The following is a 25,147-nucleotide window of genomic DNA, read 5'->3' as shown; positions in this document are numbered from 1 at the left end:
AAAAAAAAGGAAAGCAACAAGAAGAAAGAGCAGAGGGCTAAAGAGCCTGACAGTAACCAAGGGCCAGCACCACCACACAGCACCCACAGGGAGATTACAGGGGAGCATGAAGATTTAAAGCAAGTAGGAGGAATGGTCCCTGTCCCCACCATGCCTCTACTGCCATGGCAAAAGTGTTCATCCCTCTGCCAAACCCCACACAGTGACCCTGGACCATCAGTGGGAAAACACAGTGGGAATGAATAGTTTCTTTCCTTTGTGTGTAGTGAATAAAAACCAGGGGATGGCTTCTGTGAGGCAGTGACCCCCAAAGCTCTACCTGGATTGCAAACTTAAAAAATCCAACACAAACAAACCTCCAAGAAAAATAAAGTAAGGACAAGCTCTCTTCACTACATCATTTTAATTGCATCGACACCCAGAAATACACCTGCCAAGAGCCACCCACCCAAGAGGGCATCCTTCCATGGTGGGTCTTACTTTCACACTCCTTTCACTCAAAAAATAAACAAAAAAAAAAAAAAAGAAAAAATAAGGAAAAAATATATAATTATAATTGCACTGGTTGATGTACAAGCACAGTCTTCCCTTTTCACACACTGGTGGGTTCTGCTGGAACAGGAGGGTGAAGCCCCAGCATGTGCCTGGCGTGACCACAGCAGCTCCCCAGGAAACGAAGAGTTGTACAAAACAGTATGAAGATTTTCTTACAAACTGCAGTGTTTACTGGTTGGTTTTTTTTATAATTTTTTTGCATGTTTTCTTGTAAGTTTCAAAACTAGGTTTTGGGTCACTAATGGCTTGTATCTTTTATCTACAGTAAATTTAGCATAAATTTTTATTTTTAGGAATGTGTAAGGCATTTTGGTAAGTTAACCGTAAGGTCCAGAGTGAAGATTCATCAAACTGAAGTCCCTTCCTTTGAACTGTCCTCTTTCCCCTGGAGAACAAAAAAAGAAGTGGGTTACTCAGCTGGGCCTCACCCTTATTCTCATGGCAGCTCAAAGCCCAAAGCATTTTCAGATGGGCCAGGTCCTGCCTGTGGGGCAGGGAGGACCTTGATCACCATCTTGTGCATTTCAGCTCTTCCCAAAAGCCACCCAAATGGTTTCTGGCAGCAATGACCACCTTGCCTCCACTATTAAACCCCTGCCTGCTGCACACTGCCCCAGGGCCTCCACCAGCATCAAAGGGAGGGACATGGCCACCACCAGTACCATTTCCTGAAGCTGTTCTTTCAACTTCTTCACCATTTCTCTCTCTTTGGCCAGCTGGTCCTGGGAAACCTTCAGTAGCTCCTGTAGTTTGGTTGCTGCCTGGCCCAGGTCCTTTGTTAATTTTTTTTCTTTTTCAAGTCTTTCCTACATGGCAGTCAAAAGAAGGCACCTGCCTGAGCCTCCCTTTGCCACCTGGTGACCTTACCCCCTTCAAAACACCTCAGGCCACCACGGGTCTGCACCAAGCTGTGTCACTGACCACAGGCCAGGAGAACACCCAGTCCCCACCTCCAACAGGGAGAACAGGCAGTCCCCAAAGCTCTCTCTGGCTCCCTGGAGATGCCGTGTGCTAGGACTGGATGGTTTCCCAGTGTGTGAAAAGCCCAGCCTGAGTGTTTGCTCAGGGCATCACACCGATCTCGGCCTGCAGGGATGCAGTGTCTGTGGCCCTGCTATCCTTCAGCCACACTGGAACTCTCAGCCCTCTCCTGCAGGGTACCCATGGGATGGGCCTTGCTCCTCAATCCTCAGAAATGACAAATCGTGCTCTTAGTCCTGCTCACATATGACTTGTGCTGTCATGGCGCAGCCAACTCACCTTGAGATGCTGGGCCTCCTCCTTGTCTGAAGCTGCTGCATGTTCAGCCAGTCTCAGCTTCTCCAGCTCTGCTTGCAAGCTGCGTGCTAAGCTCTGGGCCTGGGAAGGGACACACTAGGTGAGCACAGCATCTCCCACACATCCTGCTACAGCCATCCCCGAGTGCCCGCTGAGTGTGTCCTGCTGAAGAGTTGGGTGGTGCAGACACACAGGGCATTGCTTCCACCAGAGAGATGGCATTTCTCACTTGGAACAGCAGGAAACCCAGCTCAACCCATAACCCTCCAAGGAAAAAGCTGGCACAAGACCAGGGGGGACTGGGAGAGCTGAATTTGAGGGGCCAGTGATGCCACATGGCTTTAGCACGGCTGCTGTAAGAAGTCTTTCAGATGTGGGAGGGAACGTCTCACTGCTGTCTGAGGTGTGGACAGTGATGGGGAAAAGCCTTCAGAATAATTCTTCAAATTAATTCCTGGGCTTCATTAGCAGCCAAGAATCCAGGAAGGCTTTGCAAACAGTATCCTCCTTGCCCACACCCACCTCCTCCAGCTCCCGTGCCAGCTTTTGCCGCAGCATTTGCTCCTTCTCCGCCAGCGTTTCGTTCTGCTCCAGCTGGGTTTTCAACTGTGTTGAGAAGAGGGGAAAACACACAGAAATAACATTTTAAAAATATTCAAGAAATAAGCTAGCAGGGACATGACCAAGAGAGCTGGGCTGGATGGAAGAAATAAAATCCAAAGCTTTCCCCACAGCTCCAAAGGGCAATAGGTACAAGCATGAGGGGGGCCCTCTGCAGGGAGATTGCTGATGGCAAGCCTGGGGCCTGCCTTAGCACTATCCAATTTTGCTTGCTCCTCAGGCAGCACCAGCTGGGATGTGGGATGAGAGGCATGCCATAGAGAAAGATGTTCCTGGCAGGCCCCCATGACTGGGAGAAGGCTCCACAGTTAACAGGACTGAAGGAGAACGACAGAGCACTGCCACTGGTGAGAAGTGTCAGCCTGGAAGGGAACAGCTGCTGCTAATGCCCTCAGCCCAGCTGTGGCAGGACTTATGCAGCCTCTGTAATCCTAATCCTCCCTGGCTGGGAAGGGATCCTGGCACAGCTCTGTCAGGGTGTTGTCCCCTTCCTCTGAGGAGACTCTGAACCCCACAGGTCACTGCCACATGGCAGTGCTGGCCCAAGGGCTCTCAGCATCTCCTGCCTGCATCCCCCAAAGCTTGCCAGAGGGCTCCCAAGGGAAACAGCCTGCTGAAAGCCAACTGCTATGTTCCCTCTGGGAACAGGGCACATGGTTAATGGGGGAGGTGCTGGGCTGGCTGCCCCCCAGCACAGGATGTAACACACCACAGCTGTGACATCCCTGAGCAGAGTTGTGTGCAGTTCTCCATGCAGTAAGAGATGGTGACATATCTCTCATGTGGGATGTGGTTAAGGGTCAGAGCCTTCCCAGGAGTGGCCTCCCCACCCTCCCCTTGAGGGCTGCAGGCTCACTTGGCTCAGCTTGTAACCCCACTACTTCTCCCTCCTGTACGTGGGTCTTCACCTCACTCAGTTGCTGCCTGACCTGAGGGATGAGCAGCAAGCCTGGCTCAGTGACACATCCTTCACACAGCCTTCACACAAGCACACAGATAAAGCCTGACAGCTTTTTGGCTCACACACGAACTGGCATGCTTGGAAAACCACCTCAGCTTCTGCCAGAGCAGCACAGTGGTATCTGACCTGGGCAGCTGCAAGCTCAACAGCTCCCAGGGGTGCAGAGCAAATGATCCTACATGAATGGATGGATGGATGGATGGACAGATGGACGGACACCCAAACCCCTGCCCCAGGGTGGTGTTGTGGTGACAAGTGTCCAGTGGTGGGGCAGCTGGGTTTTTCTGCTACACACCAGCTTGAGCAAGCCTTGCTGCTCTCCCTTCCCTCCCACCCCATCACAGGAAGAAGGACAGGAAAATAAAAATCTCCTCCTGGGTCCGAGCAATCGCCTGTGCATGTGAGGTCCCCAGCAGCACCAGGTTAGCCCATGCAGTGGCTGTGCCTTCCTGCCCTCCCCCAGCCCACAGGAAGGGTGCTGGCCCCACAGCTGCTTTGCAAGCCAGCCCCAAGGACCCAGCAGGGCATTTCCCAGGGTCCCTCCTTACCAGAGCCAGCTCCTTGCTCTGCTTCTGTGTTTCAGTCTTTGCTGCCTCCAGCTGCTCCTGGGACTCTGACAAGAGCTGCCTCAGCTGCCAAGGAGGAAAAGAAAGGGAAAAAAACCCAACTCCCTTTATGCACTTGGTTTAGGAACTCTTTGGCCCAAGGAAGCTTTTTTATGATGCAACATCTTCCCAAAGAGGTCATGGTGTTATCACATGCTGATGTCTGCTCAAGCAAATACAGCCATGGGCCAGGTCTGTCTCACCTGAGCCACAGAAACCACACAGGCCACCTAGGAGCAGCAGACAGCACCTCCATGGAGATCTCCATGACCCATCACCCTGCCCATGACTCTTAGCTTTAGGAGTCTACAACCCAGACTGGAGCAACCATCTCCATCTGTTTTTCTCTTTCTTTGCAAAGCTGCAGATCCCTGGGGCACTTCCCAGATGCCCAGGATACTCCTCAAATCCTCAAAACATGCACGGGTGGAGAGGTCAGGGTTAGAAAAAGCTGAAGAAGGCAGCAGTCTCCACACTTACAGCTTCAACTTCTTTTGTGTAGTTCTGGCGCTCAGAGCTGGCTGTCTCCAAGTGATTTTCCAGTTGTGTTTCCAGAAGAGAGGTGTATTCCTTGAGCTGCATTACAAGACAGGAAAGCAGGAGGAGGTTGACTGAGGTCCAACACATCCCAAACATCCTATGGCTAAAGTCTGCCCTCCCCAAGGCAAGTCAGGAGATGGGGCCTAACTCAACCCAAGCACAACGTGCACTTCTCTGGCACCAGTGCAGAGACCTCCCCTCCCCAAGAAACCTCACCTGATCTGTGCTCTGCAGATCTGCTTTCAACTTCTCCACCACGCCTTCCAGGGATTTCAGCTGCACGTGTGACTGAAGCAGAAGGGATCAGAGGACACTGAGCACCTCTGGCTCAATCACAAACTGGCTGCTGTTTGACTCCCACCTTTCCCACTTCATCCTGTACCCACCCAAGGGGAGTTCCACGGAGGAGCTCTCCTTCCCAGGGAGGACAAGTCTAACACACACAGGCCATAAATGGTGGAGAGCAAGGCAACAGCTGTTGCCTGCAGCATTTCAGGCGGCTGCAGTCAGGTTTCAACACTCAAGAAACCAGCACCAGACTCAGCACAAGCTTCCTGCTGAAAGCACTTTTTAGTTTGGGAGCAGAAGTTTTCCATTGAGGTGGCATGGACTTCATTATTAAGACAGGCCAAGCTGCCAGAAAAAGCACTTAAACCCAGGCTGGTTTTTGAAGAGGACTCTACAGATGCTGAAGTTTTTGGAAAGGAGGAATTCACCCCGTCTCCACTAAGAGGCAGGATTGCTCTGGGAACTGCCCAAGGCACCAGATGTTCTTCCCATCACGAACACCGCCAGTGGCCACGTCACCCTGTGCAATCCCACACCAGCCCTCAGCAGTGCTGGCGCTGCAGGAGCCAGCAGTGGGCTGAGAAATCAAACATCTCTTGTACAACACTTCCCCCACCTCCCTGCAGTCCCAGTTAACTCCAAAACACCACGTGATGGATGGGGAGCAGCCAGACCACGGAAAACAGCTCAATCTCAGCTCTGCATTCAGCAGGGAAGATTCCACATGGGGTGGGCTTTTTGTCAGCTGGCTTGCTGACAGGAGGGGTAGATTTGGGAAGAAAAGGAAGTTCCTGTGTCTCGGTGTTCACAGCTGGCAGGAACACTGAGAGACACCAACCAATTTATAGCCAAGAGATCCCCTTCACCTGGAAGTCCAGCTCCAGGAGCATCAAACCCAGCTGGGTCAGCAACACACACCTTTTGGAGCTCCTCTTCAGAGGCTGTGAGCTTTGCCTTCCACACCTGCTCCTCCTCCTCCACGCTCTTCTGCAGGTTTCGCAGCATCCCTTCCTGTGGGCAAAGCCTCAGCTGAGCCCCAGCCCCATCCAGGCTGAGCAGGGTAAGGGCTGGAAGCCTTGGCACATTCAAAGCCTCTCCAAGGATTTGGGCCAAACAACACGTGACAGAATTAGAATCAGGTGGGGCTGGTGGGCTCCTAATCCCTATTCTGGCTCAATCTCCCCAGTCATCAGAGACCCTGCTGTGTCTCATCCCATCACCACCAGCAAGGCTTCCAACACAATTAGGCTGAAAAAGAGCTCTAGAAGTTCACCTTTATTCTGTTCCTCTGCCTCACTGACAAATACTCTACCACACAGCAGCTCTCCCAACACACCAAGGGATGCCCACTCTGAGCTCATGAGCAGCCTGGGCTGACAGGAGACCACTCTGGAGGGGTTTCCAGTGGGAAGCCAACACAGTGCAAAGGGCAGGAACTTACGGTCTCTGCGAGGATCGTTCTGTACTGCTCACACTCTGCTTGTAAAGTGCTTTGTGCTTCCTCTGCCTCTTTTAATTTAAGAGCTGAATCCTAAAAGGAGAGGGAAAGGAAGGAGAGAGAGATGAGGAGAAGAAGACACGTGACCCTCCAGCACACCCTCAGCCCTCCAATTTCCAGCCATCACTTACTGGTGGCTCTGCTGTGATCATCTGCTGCTTTAGCACAGCCACGGTCTTCTCCTTAAACTCCTGTAGCCACATGTCATAATCCTGAGTTTGGAAAAAAGAGAACAAGAAAGAAGGAGGATGCTTAGACCTCTCTCCTTCCCATGTGGAGGGGCTCTGGGGAGGTCTGAGGAAGCCTGTCCCACCTGCTGTGAGGACATGGTGACTCCCGGGAGGACGGAGAGCAGCGTCTGCTTGGTTCGTGTCTGGAGCACGTCCAGCTGCTGGGCCAGCTCTTCCTGAAAGAGGGACAAACTGCAATGGATGGAGGTCTTGGGCACCTGCTGGCCAGGCTGACAACACTGGTCCTGCTTTTCTGTGCCTACAGGGCTGGGGAAACCAGCCAACACAGAAAACTGCTGGTGCTGGGAACCACAAAAGCATCACTTCCAGTTCAACCACGTCCCTGGTTCCCCAACCATGACCAGTACCAGGGATGCACTGCCCTCAAGAAAAATTCTGGAGAAGCTTGAAGAGTTGTGCCAGCACTGTTCCTAAGCAGGCAGGCAACCCAGGGCAGGCCTCCCTGGTGGCTTGGGGAAGCTGAATGTTTCCCTTCCAACACCAGGGAAATGCCAGGCTCACCTTTGCTTTTGTAGCAGCAAGCAGTTTTTCCTCACACGCCTTCTCCACCGTGGTCACTGCTTCCATTGCCTTCCAGTTCTTTTCCCGAAGGTCCTGTGGAGGCCACACAGACAGGGCAATAAGCCACATGCCATGCCAAGGGCCACAAAGCTGCTTGCTGGCACTGCAGAGGATTTCGAAGCCTCTGCTTAGGGAGCTGGCTTTGGTCAGGAGTCTTCCATGCCCACAGGCATTCCTTTCTCCCCTGGCTTTTCAGTGGCTCCACACACCCCATCGATGTGGCAGTGCCCTGGATGGGACAGGAGCTCCAGAAACAAGCTCAGGATGCCGGCGGGAAACACAGGCCAAGTGCAGGGATGCGAGGTGGCCTCCACAGGAGTGACACCACCTTGCAGTAGAGGGATAAGGAGGAAAGGAGCAGGAAGGTGTGAAGGAGCCTTCTCAGAGATTGCCTTGGCCCCACCAGGGTAGGATCTCTCTGGCTTACCAGGTAGGTCCCAAACCTTCCAAGAGAACAAGGGACAGACATGTCACGTTAGGCAGCCCACCAGCTCCAGCTGCACAGCCTGCCAGGGGTATTCCTGCTCTCTGGCAGACGAGACAATGCCTGCAGGGCTCCATGGGGCTGCAAGAGCCTTTGGCCACACCCTGGAGCCATCAGAAGGTGACCATGATGGGCTGTCTGCCACCCACTTACGTTGTTTTTCACCTTCTGTTGCTCCACTGCCTCCCGCAGCTGCGTGGCTTCCCTTTCCAAGGCTGAGAGCTGGTTTGTCTTCTCCTGGAGTCTGGAAGGGCAGGATGCAGGAGTGAGCCTGAGCAGTCCCCTCCCTCACGGGCAGCAAGCTCCCGAGATGGAGACACAGCCCTTCCTATCCTGGTCTGCTCTGGGATCTACACACAGCAGGAGGAAGAGGGAGCAGGACTGAAAACCACAGCCATGTCAATACTGGAGTGGGATCTGGTTTTCTACCCCCTTACCAGCAATAAAAAGCAATCACTTAACTGGCTGGCTGTACACACACAAAAAGAGGAAGAAGCAACCATGCAAAGGCCAGGAATTCTGGCTTGCACAACTGGGGCTGCTCCTATCCATGCCTCATTAGGCTCAGAGACCCCACAGCTCTCCATTTTGAAAATATCATCCCACTATCTTGAGTAACCCTAAATCAGGGCTGCCAACCAGACAGCAGAAAGCTGCAGGTTCCCTCCATGCCCTCAGTTCCCCCATCTGCCCTTAAGAGACCTTCAGTTTGAGCAAACCAAGGTTCAGGTCCTTGAGAAGAACTACACACATCTCTTGGGGTCTCAGGACAACTCATCAGCTGCCTTCCTTTAGAGGGATGCTGGATGCTTGCTGGCATCTGAGAAATCTTCCCCCCACACAGAGCCTGGGCCTTCTTGGAGGTGCCCAGCACATGGACAAGGAACAACAGGCAGGACTCATGGCTTAGGAAACTCCAGTTAAATGCCAGGAAACCCTTCTGTGCTGGGGGGTGGAGGAAGAGGTTATCAAACACTGGAATAGGGACTCAGAATGGTGGTGAATCTCCATCCCTGGAGATACCTGGAAACATCTTAAAAAAACTTCCTCTGGTTGGCCCAGAGCAGGGACTTGGACCAGAGACACCCCACACCCAGCACCAACACCAGCAGAACCTCCTGCTCTGTAGGAGTGGTCAGACTCCATGTGCCTGCTAGCAATTCAGTCCTGCTGCAGAATGCACTGGCTGTTATATGGGGCCAGCACCAGAGCAAATTAATATTTTAAACAGCACTGTTGGCCAGAATTGACCTTGACTCCCCAGCTGGGCTGCCTGGAAGGCAGGAAGCCCTCAGCCACAGGCTCAGTGCTGGAGAAAGCCTGGGACACATGGACAGCAAGCTGGAGGTGCCACTGAAAGATGTACACCTGGACCCACCTTGACTGCAGCTGCTTCATTTCTGCTTCATTGGCTGCCTGGAAGAGAGAAAGCACTTTGATTACCTGCCCCAGCCATGTGATACAAGTCAGCCCTTTCTGTGGCATCCCAGAGAGGATCCCAGAGCAAATCCCAACTAAAAGAGCACACAACCTGCAGGTCTCTGTCTTTTTCTGCCTCCCGCATCTGGCCTGCCTCCAGCAGAGCTTCGATGGACTTGATCCTCTCCAGAAGCTTTGCATTCTCTGAGCTGGCATCCTGCAGTTTCCCTTTCACACTGTCCAACTCCAGCAGCTTACTTTTAACCTCTGCCTCGGAGCTCAGCAGCTTGGCCTGCAGCTCTGTTGGAGGGAAGGGCGACAAACACAGTTGGGTAGGTGCAAACAAACCTGGAGACTCCTCACCCTGCTCTGTCCACGCAGGATCTTAGCCAAAGAAGCCTTCCTTAGCCATGGGTGCTTTGAGGAGGCACAGAAAGGGCAGGCAGGGATGCAGGCCAGCACAGGAGAGGGGCCTTGGAGTAACACCCTGGGGAAGAACCACAGACCAGCCCATGTCTTGCTCACAACCACACCAGGCAGCCTAGCTCATCCCTGGATCCACCTGTCCTGTCCCAATGGCTCCTCCAAGCTCTCAAAGCCTCCAGTCTGCCCTACAGCTCTCCCCATGCTGATCCCAGTTCCTCACCAGCAATGTTCTGCTGCTGCCCTTTGGTCTTTTCTGCATCTGCCAACAGGCTCTTGTAGCTGCTCTGGGTTTTGCGGAGCTCGTCGCTGACCTCGTCCAGCCTCTTCTGCAGCATCACCTCTGCCTCCCGTTGGTAAGCCTGCAGGGCAGGAAGAGAAGGCTTCCTGGAGCATGACAGACACCCCAGCCAGTTTGAAGCACAGCTTCATGTGTCACATAATCTTATTTCTAAGCTGTGTTTTGGGGGATTAAAGTCATCCTCCTGCCAAGCTCCCCATGCGCACCCCGCCTTGTGCTCACATTCTATCCCGTGCCAGCTCTCACACTGGGAAGCAGACAATACCCAAATGCCTTGGTCCTGGGCCAATTCCATGGCCAACCTCTCCTCTGGAGAGCTCTGAGAAATCTCCTAGAGCTCTGGTTCAAACCAGCCCAGCCCAGCAAGGAGAGGTGCTAGCATGGGGCTTTGCAGAACAGACACCCAACCACGTTTCCACAGGAGGAGGAATTGTCTCTGCAGTTTGGGCCGGGGAATACTTTTTATTTTCCATCATAGAAAGCAGCAAGGAAGAGGCTGGCAAGGGCAGGCCTTTTGAGGGGGAAGGCAAAGGAGGAGGAGGATGAGTTGCAGCTTTACAGGTACAGGTGGTACCCTTGCAGAGGGAGAAAAATTGCTTTGCATAGTGGGGATAGGAAAAGGGATACTAGCAGGCCTGCCTCTGTCCAAGGTTTCAGCATCACCAGGAAAGCAGAGCTGCTCTGGTTTTTGAAGATTTGACTCAATATCCTCAGCTCAGAGCTCCAGGTGTTACTGTGGAACACATTCTCCCTAGCACCTTAAGCATAGCTGACTTTAGAGTCAGCTAGTGTGATTTACTTAATTAGCATTTAAGGTGTGCAGCAAGCTGACAGCCCTGGAGTTCTCCCAAAAGTATGTCTAGAAGCTCCTGCTTTGAGCCAGAGAGGCAGCTCCTGCCTTCACACCAGCTGTAAGCCCACATCACCCTCCTAGCTCCTCACCTGCAAAAGCAGCAGGAGCCAAATGTAGCCCACCAAAAGGAGAGCTACATCCTCAAGCACACAAAAAATTAAGAGCAAGGATATGGAAGGCCCCTTGCTCTAGGAACTCCTCTACAAATCTATTCTGGCACGTGCAAATAAAGGTCTCTTCCACTACAGCCCCTTCTTGGAGAGGCCAAAGCAATTCAGAAACATCCCTCACCCTGTCTGCTACACCAGGACTAATGCTCCCAGCACACAGCTTAGCAACATCCCAGCAGGATCCCACCAGGAGCACTCTCAACATCCCAAGAAGATGATCTTCTCTGTGTGAGTACAGCCTGCCTGCCAGCAACACACCTCTGTGTGCTCAGAGGCTCTGCTTGGGAGGTGTCCTTTCAACACCCCTAAAAACCCCAAACCCAGTCACTCCCTGCTAGCAACAAAAAAAGCCACAAGCTCCATCTTCTACACCAGGGAGAGAGAGCAACAAGCTTAAAACCATCCGAGTTTTAGAGAGTGCACCTGCAGAAGAATGGCTGGGGAGCAGGGAGCATCCTGTGCCCTGGGCTCTGACGGTGATGCTACACAAGGACCACAGGGAATGTGACAAGCTAATGGAGAGGAGAGCAATTAGGAAGCCTGCCAGGCAGCTTCCTTGCCAGCCATGGACATTCATCTCCCTCCCAGCCCTTCCCACAGCCAAGTGCATGGATCCCCTGCCCTTCAGCCACCCCGCTCTGCAAGGGGAGGGGGTTTGCCTGCCTGACCTGCAGCTGCTCGATTCGCTTCTCCGAGGCCGTCGCTTTGATCTCCCAGCTCTTCCTCTGCTGCTCCTCTTGCTGCAGCACCTCTGACTTCTCAGACAGCTCTTTCATCAGCTTGCTGCACTCCTGCCTCAACTTGGCCAGCTCAGCATTTTGCCTGCAGCAACAGAAGCAGGGTTACTGCAGCCCACAGGCCAGCCGAGCCTGGTGCTGGCTGGGGGAAACACATCCTCCTGTGGGCCTGATACAGGACTTGAAATGGTGAACTTTGTTTGCCTGTTTCTAGGACACTCCTGGTCCTTCAGGGAGGGGGTGGAAAGAGCCAACAAATCACTTTTTAAAAGCCCTGTTTCAGTCACAGGAGACATTCCTTTCTTATGAAGTAGAGGACACATGGATCTGTGTTCCCAGACACAAGAGGAAACACTACAGCTGGAGTTCACTCTGTAATTATTTGCTTGCTGTTAATCACCAGTCATTTCAGGCTGCCTATAAAAAGGAGTGTGAAATTCTTCTACCTAGCTCCTATTCTGCACCTACTGGGCTGGGCTCTGTTCTCTGCAGCATCACTCCCATCAAAGAGCTGCCTGCATTTCTTCTCACGTTTGAGAGTATGAGCTCCCCTGTGGGGGAAAAACACCACAGTGCCTTCTGATCCCCTCTGCCCCTCCACTGCCTGTTGGTTCTGGCAACAGCACAGGTGACCCCAAAGGAGAGAGGGATTCCCTGCCCTTTCACTTGGGAAGAACATCCTTGTTTCTCCTGGTGTACCCCAAAAATCCACTTGGCAAGCTTTTCCTCCCTCATTCCCTCTTCCACCTCCAGCTAGTTGGGGTGTCTGCAAAAGTACCTTTGGGAAAGGGGGTGGTCAAGCCAAGGTCTGCCAGAGGGCAGCCCCAGGCTCTGCCCCTCCTCTCAGCCTTACTTGCTTTCCATCTGGCTGGTAGCCTGGTTGAGGGCATCCCTCAGGATGGAATTCTCCTGCTGCAGACGAGCCAGCTGCGTGTTGGGGCCATTCTCCAGCTGTTCCTGCAGGGTCCGGATCTAGAGGAGCCCAACAGGGGTTAATGTCACCACCAGTCCTTTTTCTGTCCCTGTAGAAGCCCAAGAGACGAGCAGGAGCGACTGGCAATGCAGGGGAGTGTCTGCTGATACTGACAGCCCTCAGGGGTGTGACATCCCATGAAGATGCTCCAACGTGCCTCTTCTCCAAAGATGTTTGGAAGGAAATTAAAAAGGTTGGGGGGATATTTAGGAAATGTGGGGGGTATTAAGTGGGTCTTAAAGAGGTGTGGGGGGACCTGAAGGAGTTTGGAAAGGGATCTGAGGTAGTTTAAGGGGTATTTAGGGGGGCCTTAAAGGGGTTTGGGGGAGAAATTCAGCACCACAGCCCAGGAGCACCATAGAGTCTCGCCCCTTCCCGAAGCTCTCACCCCTCCCACAGCTCAGGCTTCTCCAGGATGTCACACATGTGCCACCAGCAGCCACCTGGCAAAGGAGGCAGGTACAGAGCACAGCCTGGGGCTCACCTTGCCCTGGAGCTGCTGGGTCTCACTGACATGGTCCTGGTAGCTGGCCTGCATGCGTGCCTGCACCGCCACGATCTCCCGCTCACGGGCCAGCAGCTGCTCCTTCAGCTTGCCCTCCACGGCCACCGCCTTGGCCCGCTCAGCTGTCAGCTCCTTCCAGGAAAGGAGGCCCCCAGTTAGCACTCAGAGCACAGGTTTCCCCATTTTAAGAGGATGTGGCCTCCTAGCTCAGCAGACTACCAAGTTTAGCCCTTTCATTGCTGCCTCCACGCCCAGGTACATTTAGCACTTACATTGCCTCCTGCATTTTGTTTTGGGCTCTGTGGCCACTGGATGCCACTGTTGTTCCATGTTGGGCCAGCTAAGAGACAGGAGTAAGACAGCCTGGAATTTTATTTTCCTTCCCCAGGATAAATAACATCACACAATGTTAGGGGCAAAGAAGAAAAATGAAGTAGATGGACTTGACAGCCACAAGTTCAGCATGGCAGAGATCTGTTCTGCCTTCAACACCCAAAAAGAGGTGGGGGCAGGGAGTCAGGGAAGGGCACTGTAATTAGGATCAGGTTCTTTACAAAAGCATCATCTCAGCTCAGGGGAGCTGAAATGAGGAAGGATTTGCTTTTCTCCCTGAAGGAGAAGAGAGCTGCAATCTCTGACAGAAAGGGTTTTCCCCTGCTTCTCCCATGGCTGCCAACGGGCACTACCCTGCGGTTCTCTGGGCTTTCACCTCCCCAGACTGGAGGAGGAGGGCAGGGGGGGATCTCCTCATCTTTTTGGGAAGAAAACAGCCAAGAGGTGAAGGGTACAAACAGCCCCCTCAGGGGCTGAGATGTGGGGAGCAGGAGGCACTTGGAAAGCCACCATGAGCAGAGGGCACACTGGGGATGCCAGGAGGGCCACTCAGGGCTTACCTTGCTCAGCTCCCGCAGTTTGTTCCTGGCAGCAGCTGCATCCTCCTGCTCGGTAGAGAGCTGCTTCTCCTTCTCCTCCAGCTGGCGTTTCAGGACAGCAACTGGGTCACCCTTCTGCGTGGCCTGCCAGCACAGGGTGGCACATCAGTGGGGACACCACCTTCAGACCCATCCCGTCCACCCCACACACGCGACATCCTGCCCTCTGCTCCAGGGGAAAATTCAGCTCTGCTCTCCCAGAGGCTCTCAGGGCCAGCCTGCCTGAAAATGGGGTGCCTTCCCTCCCCTTGCACTTGCTGAGGCTGGGCAGAGCCCTACCGTGTGCCAGGTGTCCTGGATGATTCCTGCTTTCTCCGTCAGGATCTCGATGAGCTGCTGGGCCTCCCCCTCACTGAACACCATGCTGCTGACTGTGGACACGAGTGTCTTGTAGGGCAGGTACAGGGCCCCATCTGAATCCGTGGGTGCTAGAGAGGAGAGAGGAGGGATTGGGACTTCTGGGGACAACAGCAAAAATATTGTATCTTCTCAACTGGCTTCAAGCCCACAGCTGCCATCTCAAACCATTATCCACCTAGATTTCCAGAGTCACAGTTGGTACCTCTCTGAGGGAGAACAGTAAGAGAAGTGCTGGAGATGACACCACACATATGTCACCTCTGCCTGGCTCAACAACTGGTCCCAACACCTGCCATCACCCTCTACCACACAGAGAGACTCTCAGCAGGAGCTGGGAGTGCTTTGCCAGTGCCAGGAGGCTCAGACAGGTTGGGCATCAGAAGATGGACCACACCAAAATACAACCTTGCTGGAGGATGTCACTCCATGCAGTGATGTTGGTGACAGCGAGGTCATCTCCCACCTTTCACCAGCCAAGTTTGTTCCAGCTCTTTGCTAAGGGAGCATCATGGCTCCAACCCTTGCCCTGCAAACCTGGGAAAGCCAGGGAGCATCAGGCACCATGATGCTGTTGTAGGACCTCAATGCACTTGGTCACGATACACAGAGGGTGACAGGCAGTGGTTTAGGGGTTCCTGCATGTATCTTTGGCCCTGTGGGCTCATTTTCCTAGGAAACCACAGCAGAAAAAGCAGTTTGGAATCCAACAGCTCCAGAGCCCCTGAAGCCATTAACACCAGAGTCTCCTGAATACAAAGCTTTGGATGCCCCAAGCAGCAAGGTTCAAAGAAGGAGGAGGAGGTGCTGCAGGTGCTGGAGCAGAGATTCTCCTCTAGAGAATGGATCCCATGCTGGACAAGGTTCTCCCCAAAGGACTGCAGCCCATGGAAGGCCCCACACTGGAGCAGGGGAAAGGTGTGAGGAGGAAAGAGCTTGCAGAGGGTGGTTGTAACAAACTGACCATAGTCCCCATCCTCCTGCACCACTCAGGGATGGGAGGCAGAGGAGTCAGGAGGGAAGGAGTGAAGTTGAGCCTGGGAATAAGGGCGGGGGGAAGGCATTGTTTTAACTTCTAAAAATAATCTCTGTTTCTCATCTATTTGAATGGGAATAAATTTGTTTTCCCCAAGTCGAGTCTGTTTGGCCAGTGACAGTAACTGCTAAGCGATCTCTGGTAGATCCATTTGGAAGGGCAGTGCCAAGCCCTGGCAGCAGCTGTGTCTGTGTCGAGGCTGGGCTCACACTTTACTCATGCTGGCAACTGCAGGGCTGCAGGACAGCACATGGCATCCCCTGGCTCAGCCCTGCTGTGTGCAGGGACACACCAAGAGGAATTCTGCCTCTCTCCAGGTGGAGTCGCAGGAGAAAAATACCCCAAGCCATTCCTGTCAGTTTTGCCATCTGTTTCAGTGCTGAGGGCGTGTCCTTGAACACTTTGAACATCCATTTTTATCTGCCACAGAATAATTTGTTCCTTTGCATTTGAGGAGGAGAGACCACAGCTGCTTGAAACACATTGGTCAAACTGCAGTTGGCTTCACAGCACAAATCCTACCAAGAGCTTTCCTTTGCAAAATCCCACAGAAGCAGCTTAGACATCACTCTTTCCTTTCAGGACCTGCAGGATTGGCACTTCATACCCAAGGGAATCTAAGCTTGGAGCACCCAAAAACCTCCCAACTTAACAAATGCTAAAAGGTCATCTTCCAGCCACATTCCCTATTCCCTCAGCTCTTACAGGTCGGATTTAGGGCCATGTTTTTCACACGGGCACACACAACAAACCAGTCACCCCAACACCACCCCTGCAATACCCTCCAGGAGCACCTTCTCCAGCTGTTCCAAACCCCATCACTGTGTGGAGATGGCCTTTAGTAAAATCCTTCCAACAGAAGAGTAGATTCAAGGGGTCTAACCCATCTTTGAAACCCAGCAGCTGCAAATGCCCTGCTGAGTAGCAGGCCCTCTTCCAAAATATGGGTGTGGAAACTGCCAGGCTGCACAGCAGGTTTGGATGTGCTGCAGAATGGCAGCAAGAAGGGATGTCTTTTAGTTTGGTGGGTTGGGGTTTTCTTTGGTAAAGAAAGAAAGAAATCCATGCACATCACATAACATCTTTGAGAACACCTGAGAGATGCCATGTGTCCACACGTCTGTTCCAGAGGTCTGAAGCATTCATGTTTTTGGTGCCTGTAATTATCACTTAACCAAAAATAAATCCCTTGTTCCCACTGGTACAATGAGAGGCAAGAATCCAGCAAGAGAGCTGATTTTCCCCTCCCTACACCTTTTTTATACTCTGCAGAGCTCAAGACCACCTGATCTTTTCCATCTCTGAATCAATTGAGTAAGGCAGAACTGATGATGATCCGGTTTTCCCTGTGACAGACCCAAAGTCATCTCCCTCTAATTACGACCCTGCAGTATGAACCTCCATCACTCCTCTCTGCTTGAAGAATCCTTCTTCACCTCCACCAAAGGATGAGGAAACGTTAGCAGTGACCCAGCTCCATTGAGAGGTGTGGGAGAGCTCCTCTGTACTTTTAACAGTCAGGGTTCTATAGGGAAAATACCTCATCCTGGCTTTCCACCCAGATGTGCAGCACCAGAGCAGCTGTCCCTCTCCCAGGACAGGGACACACAGCTGTCACTCATTCCCATCTGCAGAGCCCATAATGCAGATCCCAGAGGAACCTGTAACTCTCCAACACCCGTGTGCTGGACCAAAGGGATACAGGCAGAGGAATCTGGCCTTACCTGGCTCGCTCTTCTTCTTGGATGCAGCTTTTTTCTTGGCAGGTCCATCGTGTTTCTGGTCCTCCTGGGCTGGAAGAGTCTCGGTTTTCTTGACGGTGACAGAGCTGATGACTGGGGCACTTTGCTGAGTGCCAACTGGGGGCACTGCCACAACGGGCACCTCCTTAGGGGCCACCTCCCGCACGGGAGAACTTTTGGGGACACTGACAGGGGGTGGAGCCAACACTGGGCTAGGAGCAGGCTCTACCTTTGCCACCTTCTTCTCCTTCTTCCTCTTCTCCTTAGGTGATGGAACAGGTTTCTCCTTTTCCTGGGGGACAACTGCCACGGCTGCAGCTGGAGTCTCAATGCTTACAGGCTCAGGCACCGCAGCAGGCTCAGGAAGCACCTCCTTGGGAGGGTCCATCACTTCCTGAGTAAGCTGCTGCTCTGGGATCTTTCCATTCGGTTTCTCTTCCTTTTTCTTTGCTTTTCCTTTTTTCTCAACTGGTTTTTCTTTCTTCTTTTTCTCTGATTTCTGCTGCTGGGTCTTCTCAAGCTCCTTGCGTTGCTTGGCCAAGGCTTCTTCGTAAGATGTCTCCTTCATGGAGAAGGTGGACACCAGGAAGATCCCGATGGCTGAGATCACCATGAAGCCTCCAAAGACCATAACACCCAGCGTCTGAGGGTCGTACACATCCATCCTGCCTCACTCTTCTGTGCCTGCAAGACACCAGGACAACAGTTAGGGGCAGGAGGGGAGGAAAGAAATGCAATGGCTTTTCTGAGAACGGTCTTTACATGGGCATCTGTGCCCTCCAACGGCACCATGCATTGGGAAGAGGAACACTCCAGATTCATGTGGCTCAGGCTGACCTGCCTGCACACGCCTGAGTTTGTGCTCCTCTGCTACACTGCCCATGCACAGGGGTCCAGCTGTACCTCAATGACTACATTTTATTTCCAGAAGAACTGAAGAGAAGGAATTAAAAAACAGGGATGCAATCAGAGACAGACACAAGCCACATTCTGTGTCCAGTGGGGTGGTTTTGTACGACCTTAAGCCATACCTGCAGCAGTAAGAGAACCCACTTTCAGACTGCTGGGAGCAGGTTGGCCAAAATCTGGGCTTTCCCTGGAGCACCTGGCTTTTTCACTGCCCCCAGATGCATATCCAGGTGTCATCTTTAGGATAAAATATCCCCCTGGGAGGAGAAAGCTTTGCAGCAGCCTTTCCCCCTTCCCTTTCCCAGCTGTACACTGAACCACACTGCATGCTCTGAGCTCTGGCAAGCAGGGTTCAGCCACACCTGGGGAAAGATGCTGCTATCTCCACTCCCTTTAATGCCTACTTGAACCTATCCTGGTTTCAAAGCCAATTTTTGCTGGCCCATCCACGTGTTTCATCCACCAGGGCATCACTTCCCTGTGGCTCTGAGGTGGCTCACAGTCCCCCACCTGCTGCTGTCAGGCAGTTAATCTGGGAAGGGACATTTTCCAGAAGTTGCCATTGCTGTGGTTCCTCATAATTGTTGCTCAAAAGAGAATTAGCAAAATGCAGAAAGGCCTCAGCTACCAGGAGTTCTCATCCCCACACTTAACTGTTGACATTATCGAATTTCCTCTTTAAGGGGTTGTGGGTCGAGGAGGGAGGGAGGGACAGGCTGGAAGGGGAGGAGGCAAAAGTAAGAATAAAACTAAGGAGATCAGCATCTTTTCAAACCTCAGTGCTTGGAGGGAGACACCTCAGAGGCCCTTCCTTTCTAAGACCTGGAGCAGCAAACTTGAACCTGCAGCTCAGCTCTGCTTGAGGTGGGGACAGTGCAGTGAAAACTCATTTCCAGCACTCAAGCAGGGGGTGCAGAGCTGGGAGGAGCTGCAGATTTCCCACTGGAGATACCCAATCTGCCTGGGAAAGGATGTTGTAGCTCAGCTCTCCCTGCCTACCTCTCCAAGCACCCAGGTAAAGCAGCAGAGAGAGAAGCTGGCAGGCAGGAGGGCTCTCCATGCCAGCTGGAACCAGCCAGCCCTGTCAGTGCCAATTTTCTACCCCAGGGCACCGCTGGAGATCCCAGCTGATACTGCAGGCATTACTTATTACTGTTTTACATCTACCCTGGCCATTTTGCACCTGAATGGCCTCAGCCACTCTATCCCAGCACAGCTGGTGCCAAGTCATGGCCTCCTGACTAGGGAGCATTGCTTTGGGATGGTCCCAACCAGGACAGACAGGTAATTCCTAACCCACGGTGTAAAAAGGACTGGAAATCCTCTCCCTGTCAGTAAATAAAAAGCAGGGCTGGAGAACACATACCCCCGATCTTGTGCCGGGTTTAGGTCTATACCAAAGCACCCAGGAGCTGTTTTAGGACCAGAACAAAGTAACCTCACCCAGCAACCCAAATAGATTTGTAAAAATAAGCCCTTCCTGATCTCACAGCACCACAGTTTCAAATCTAGATAAAAATCTGCTGCTCCAGCTTGGGGCAAGGGCACCCCCAAGTGCTGACAAACACACTCCCATTGTAGAGGCAGGTACTGCCACCCTCCAAAGCAGCTTGATGGAGCCCATAGGGGATGGGAATGGGGCAATAAATCCTAATCTCCACTAGGAATGGATGAGACGGCAGAGACAGGGGTGGTGAGGTGGGTGAGATGGCAGTGCTCGATGTGGCACCATGGCACCAGAGCCATATGCCTGCCCACTCCTGACCCCACAGGACTGTCTCCAGAAGCCCTTTCAGAGCCCCATACCCTCTCTCCCTCACAGAGAGCCTCACCCAGCTCTTCATGGGTTGCAGTAAAAGCTGCCTGTACCTTGCCTCCTGCTTTAAAGGCAGGGTGAGATAAGGATGTAAATGAGCACTAAAGTCCTGCCTAGTGAAACAAAAGCACTCCAGCAACCCCCTCCAGACCTAAAGCAATACAGGAACAAAGCAGCTGGGAGCACTGAGGAGCTGTGGACCTGCAAAAGAGCCCTGGCAGCTGCCAGAGCTCCTGAAAGCAGCCAAGATGCTCAGAGAGGCCATCCAAGCTCCCACTGCTCGACCAGGGGGACCCCACACTGTTCCTGAGGACAGATGTGCCGGCAGAAGATCCACAGGAGGAGCAAGAGGTGCCAGCCAGGGACTGATCCCTGCCAGCAGCACTCCCATGGCAAACCTCGGTCCTGTTCCAGCACTCGTGCCCCACAGCCCCTGCGCTGACTGTGAGGAGCGAGTTCTACCTGCAGGGTTCCTCGTGTGGTTGGGACTTGGCACGACCAGCCCTAAGCTTGTTCAGGGAAGAGCCCATCTCTCCAACGGGGCAGACAGCCACAAGTGCTTAAATCAAGCCAGGCTGGCCTTGGCATTTGGGGGATAAGGAAAAGTCTTCCTGCAGAAACTTCCTGGTGCACAGACGCCAGAAGCATTTATGCCACGGTGTCAGCACCCAGGAGAGAAGCTCTGCTTTGACATTTCCTGACCTTGCCACCTCTGCCCTTCCAAGGGCTGGAAGTTTGTTCCTGGATTTGCACAGCAAGACACCATCCCCCTTGCAAGCACGTGTGCCCTTTGGCAGGAAAGCCCTCCATGTTTCCCACCTGAACCAGGTCTTAGCCAGGACACGGCAAATTAGGGCACCAAAGGTAGTCTCACATGTTCATCTTGACAGCCACGCTTTGGAGAGGCTCAGAGACTTCAGGATCCTCCCTCCTGCAGCTTCTGGCCCTCCACGGAGCGTCACTCCTACGATGGCATTTTTCCATCTGCCTGGGAGAAGGCTATGTGCCCAAGAAGTGAGTGGACACCAGCAGTCATCAGAGTCTATGCTCAAAATATCAAGTTCACATCCAACACTGAGCACATTACTTCCATGACGTTTCTGGAGCATCCTCCACCCCTCTCCCAGCCAAAACTGCAGAAATCATCTAATATCTCCATACACAAACTCCTTCCCTAAAACAGCTGGTCCAGGTAAAGCCTTTCCCCACCATCAGAACAGGAATAAGGTGAACTTCACTTGGCTTTCTCATGTAAAGGAACTGACTGAAATCCTGTGCTCTGACTCTCCCACTCCTGTGGCTTTTTCTTGTTATCCACCAAAGCTTCCCAAAATCCCAGATAACAGCCCAAGAGACTGACCTCGCTCACCTCCCTGCACATGCAGCCACCTCTGTTTGACCTGAGCAAAAGTCCAACTCGTCCTAAGGAAGCAGAACCAGAAAAGCACTCAGCCTCGCTGGTTTTTCAGCACTGAACAATTTCCAGGATGAACCAACCCAGAGACATGTGACACGACAGCACTGGGGCCACGCTCAGTGTCTTGTGCTCACATTTGTCACTGACAGCTGTGGCAAAAACCAGGCTGGAACTGTGCCACCTGTTCAGCCTGTCCTCCCATATATGAAATCCATGGGAATTCAGCATCTTTAAGACCCAGCCCTCCACCAACCCTTGTTTAAATCACCCAGGCCACACAACAGGTGGGCAGGAGCAATGGAAGAGTCAGGTTGTGCAATAATTACAGAGATCTTATTTCTTCCTACAGCCAAAGGAAAATACATGTTATCTCCTCCTGGCATCAACAGGTGCTGCAGATAGGAGAAGATGCTCTTTGCAAGAAGGACACTGACCCCCTGCAATCCAAGGCTTCCACTTTGCTGTGGTGTGAAGGTGGCATCTCAGTTTAGGGCAATGCAGCAGGTGTGATAAGGGGGCAGAGGGAGAACAGGTTTCACACAGACGGGCTCTGCAAAACCCACAGCAATGCCTGCCTGTGAAGCTCCTGCAGCATCCCTTCCTCTACGTATCCCAGCAGCTTAAAAAAAAAGGAGGGAAAGGGCAAGGATGAGGGAACTGGGAGGTCTGACCAGCAACAGCACTGCCAGCAGATAAACAATCACCAGATACTTCTCCTGGAGTTTTTCTCTCCACCCTGTTGCAATAGAGACAAAAATTAAAAACAAGCAAGAAAAGCCTGCACGCCGTGAGCAGATCCTGCCCACGTTGCCAGCAGTCTCTGTTTAAATACATTTTCTGTGTAAGTGACTGTGCACTTCCAGCCTCCCAGCAGCATGTGCTACTCCACACGGCAACTCCAGATCAGCCCATCGTCAACAGTTATAGCTCGACTTAATTGAACGTGTCTTAGTGCTCCATTAGCTCTGGCAGCAGCAGCCAGCTGGCTTGTGCTTGCCAGCAGCGCTGCCAGCTCCCTTCCTGAGCCCAGGAGTGAGAAAACAGGCAGAAAATACGTGTATATATAGGAGAAGAGTGTAACAGCACCACAACACAGCTGCAGCTTGACTAAACGCTGCAGCGGCTATTAGAAATTTTCTCTCTCCTGCCTGGCCCAAAGAGGCATTTCACTGCAGGTCCTCATCGGCTGGGGCTCACATCCCAGGTAGTCTCGACTCCTTCCAGCCATTTCCCGCTGATGATGCAGGGCTTCGACGAAGGTGAGAGCCGGCATTCCAGGCACGGACACTTCTCCATCCCGCTCGGCCACGTGTGCAGCACACGCTCTTCCGCTGGACCGCTTCCCCGGCAGGGCGAAGAGCAGGGCAGACCCGCGGCAAGGCTGCTCAGCCCCGGCTGCAGAGAGCCCACGGTGGGCCGGGGTCTCCGCCTACGGGGTCGGTGCCGCTGTCTAAAAGCTCTGCGCTGCCGGGGGTCTCCGGGTGCCGGCGGAGTTTCGTCGGGAGAGTTAGTTAAGGAATGAAAGCGGACAAGGGACAGCGGCCCGAGCGCCGGGACCTTCTGCCAGCGCGGTTAATCGGATCAGTAATTGTCACCGGCCGGCGCCGGAGCCGGGGGCAGCGCGGGGCCCGAACCTCGCCCTGCCCGCACACGCCGCCATTCCGCGCCCAGGGCCATTCATCCGCCGGCCCCGCCGCACGGAGCAGACCCCGCGCCGGGACCGCCGCCGCCCCCCGCGGGACGCGGCTCCGCGGCTCGGGGGTCCCGCCCCGCCCGCTGCGCTCCGAGCGCGCCGGGGCCGGGGCAGCGCCGGGGCCGGGGCAGCGCCGGGGCCGGGGCAGCGCCGGGGCCGGGGCAGCGCCGGGGCCGGGGCAGCGCCGGGGCAGCGCCGGCCGGGGGTGCCGCTGGCAGCGCGGGGCGGGCGCGGGGAAATCGCGGAAGCGCTGGTGGGGAAGGGGCCGGGGGAAGGAAGCGCTGCCGCCGCCCCTACCCACCCGTGCCGGGTCGCGGTCCCTCCTCGCCGCCGCGGCCGTGTGGAGTCGTGGCACTTTCCGCCGCTGTCTCGCCGGGCTCGGCCGCCGCGTCCCGCCCCGCCCCGTGGCGTCCCGCCCGCCGCTCCGCGCCGCGCCGCGGGGCCCACTCAGCGCGGCGGGCCGGGCCGGGCCGGGCGGGGCGCGGCGCCTCCCCGCGGGCAGCGGGGCTGCCCCACGGCCCCGCCGAGCTGTGCTCCCGGCTGAGCCCGGCCGCGGCTGCCCGACGAGCCGGGTGTCAGCCTCGCCCCTGGGCACAGCGGGGAGAGCGTGGCTGGCGATCCGGGAGCTCCCAGCCTGTGGGAGGGTGCTGCTCCGTGCTGGGGACCCTCCTCAAGGGCTGGGGGTGAGCACCAGGGAGCAGATTGGACCCGAGAGATGCCTAGCCCCAGCGGGAGCCTTTTTTCGGGGTTTGCAAACGCTGTGCGGTTAAACAGCGCTGGGATCGGTCCATCACCCACCAGCTTGCGGGTCGCAGGACAGGGAGAAAACCATGGCCGCGATGGGCAGTGCCACGGAGGATGGCGGCTGTCCTCTTGGCACATGCCTTCCGTGTGTCTCCCGGCCTGGCTGTGACCTCCCATGGCAAGATTTATCAATCAAGTGCCTGTTCACACCACAGGGAGTTTCCTATCTGGAAGTGGGTCAGAAGGGACTCCTTTCACGTCAGAAGCAGCCGCTAGGCTGAACCATTGGAGAAGAGCCAGAGCATCTTCAGGAGATGCTGCACCCTGCCAGCCTGTAACAAAAATGTGAGAACCATCTCAGCTCCATCTCCCCAGCAACGTGTGTCCAAAACCAACCAACACCCCAACACCCAACCGAGTGGGAGTGTGAGGGCTGGCAAATAGGGTTGGTCTGACAGAGCAGAGGTTTGCTGCCTACTCTGTAACACACAGGTGGCATTGGCTACAGTTTTTACCCCAAAACAGACAAAAGGTCTGGTCTTGTGTGGAAATATGTCTCCCATACCTCCATACCTTCAGCCAAGCTCAGAATCATCTCTTTCCCTACCCCACATTCTTCTTGGCCATTGTGGTGCACAACCAAGCTTCTGCACTGGCTCTGGAGTAAGAAAGGAATCTATTTAAAAACTGGCTGTCAGGGAACAATAATTCACCATCACAGCACAGGCTGTCGGGACCTTCCAGCCTCCTGGCTTGGCACATCAACGTTATTGTATTTCAGTGGCCAGATCTTCTCAGGCGGTGGCCATTGGGGCTGCTCCCAGTGGTGTTCCTGGGATTGACATCAGCTGCCACTGGATTGTCACCCCTGCACAGAGAACAAGCCGTGCTATTGAGGCCAGGCTGGGGAGGACAGTAGGTCCAGCCCGCAGCCTGGTACATCTCGACACAAGGGCAAGGGGAGAATAAGTGACTGTTTCATGAGGGCTGATGTGGTGGGAGAAGAGGAAAAATATGCTAATGGAGAAACATTTCAGCTAAGTATGATAACACAGCTTCTGCAAGGGAATCTGGAACAGGCACAAACACTTCTCGGCACTCATGAGGATTTGGAGGCTCTTTTGGGTTTTCTTTCGGGGCAGGGCAGGGCTCCCCACTCCGAGCAGGACCTGCACTGGGAAAACCCATGATGACCATGATGCCTCCAGGCAAAGGCATAAAGGTTTGGGATCCATCCCTGCCTCAGTCCACCTGGGATCATCAGCTCATTAGACCCCCCAGGGACTTTCTCCAAACCAAAGCACCTGGATGCAGGAATGCAGGGCTGAACAGCACCAAAGTTCCGAGCCCTGTCAGTCCCCATTTCCCTGGCTACTTTTGTGGTGGAGCATGCAGCCAGGCACTCCTGTCAGCCCCCTGCTGTGCCATGAGCATCCTGGAAGACCATGGGTGCTCTCTCATGCCTGCTGGGTGTGAGA

At 53.9% G+C, this 25,147-nt stretch overlaps 1 protein-coding gene across 4 annotated transcripts; it reads right to left on the bottom strand.

Moving 5' to 3' along the window:
* Nucleotides 1-702: 702 nt before the first annotated feature.
* RRBP1 (ribosome binding protein 1) lies at nucleotides 703-23,342 on the bottom strand. Of its 4 annotated transcripts, none has more exons than XM_021540254.3 (22): nucleotides 23,227-23,342; nucleotides 17,073-17,774; nucleotides 14,235-14,383; nucleotides 13,917-14,039; nucleotides 13,003-13,155; nucleotides 12,399-12,517; nucleotides 11,477-11,630; nucleotides 9,708-9,846; nucleotides 9,174-9,361; nucleotides 9,021-9,058; nucleotides 7,796-7,886; nucleotides 7,099-7,191; nucleotides 6,660-6,752; nucleotides 6,478-6,558; nucleotides 6,290-6,379; nucleotides 5,767-5,859; nucleotides 4,777-4,848; nucleotides 4,501-4,596; nucleotides 3,964-4,047; nucleotides 2,356-2,439; nucleotides 1,816-1,914; nucleotides 703-940 (listed from the first exon to the last, which is right to left on the bottom strand). In XM_021540254.3, the coding sequence occupies exons 2-22, from the start codon at nucleotides 17,752-17,754 to the stop codon at nucleotides 902-904; spliced, it is 2,760 nt and encodes a 919-aa protein (XP_021395929.2). In that variant the 5' UTR covers nucleotides 17,755-17,774; nucleotides 23,227-23,342; the 3' UTR covers nucleotides 703-901. The 4 variants fall into 4 exon arrangements, with proteins under 4 accessions (XP_021395929.2, XP_031360141.2, XP_021395930.2 ...); XM_031504281.2 differs by lacking the exon at nucleotides 23,227-23,342 and adding an exon at nucleotides 21,176-21,336; XM_077781954.1 differs by lacking the exon at nucleotides 703-940 and adding an exon at nucleotides 1,065-1,361.
* Nucleotides 23,343-25,147: the final 1,805 nt, after the last annotated feature.

Source organism: Lonchura striata, chromosome 3 (assembly GCF_046129695.1).
Source record: "Lonchura striata isolate bLonStr1 chromosome 3, bLonStr1.mat, whole genome shotgun sequence".
Classification (NCBI taxonomy): Eukaryota; Metazoa; Chordata; class Aves; order Passeriformes; family Estrildidae; genus Lonchura; species Lonchura striata.
Note: the sequence above shows the minus strand (reverse complement) of the source record. Positions and strands in the feature narration are given on the sequence as shown.

Coding starts and splice junctions, on each gene's coding strand:
- RRBP1 (XM_077781954.1), bottom strand. CDS start 17,754: ATGGATGTGTACGACCCTCAGACGCTGGGTGTTATGGTCTTTGGAGGC. Junction 9,362..9,707: donor GCAGCAGCAGAACATTGCTG/GTGAGGAACTGG, acceptor TCCCTCCAACAG/AGCTGCAGGCCAAGCTGCTG. Junction 4,597..4,776: donor ATCTGCAGAGCACAGATCAG/GTGAGGTTTCTT, acceptor CTTGTAATGCAG/CTCAAGGAATACACCTCTCT.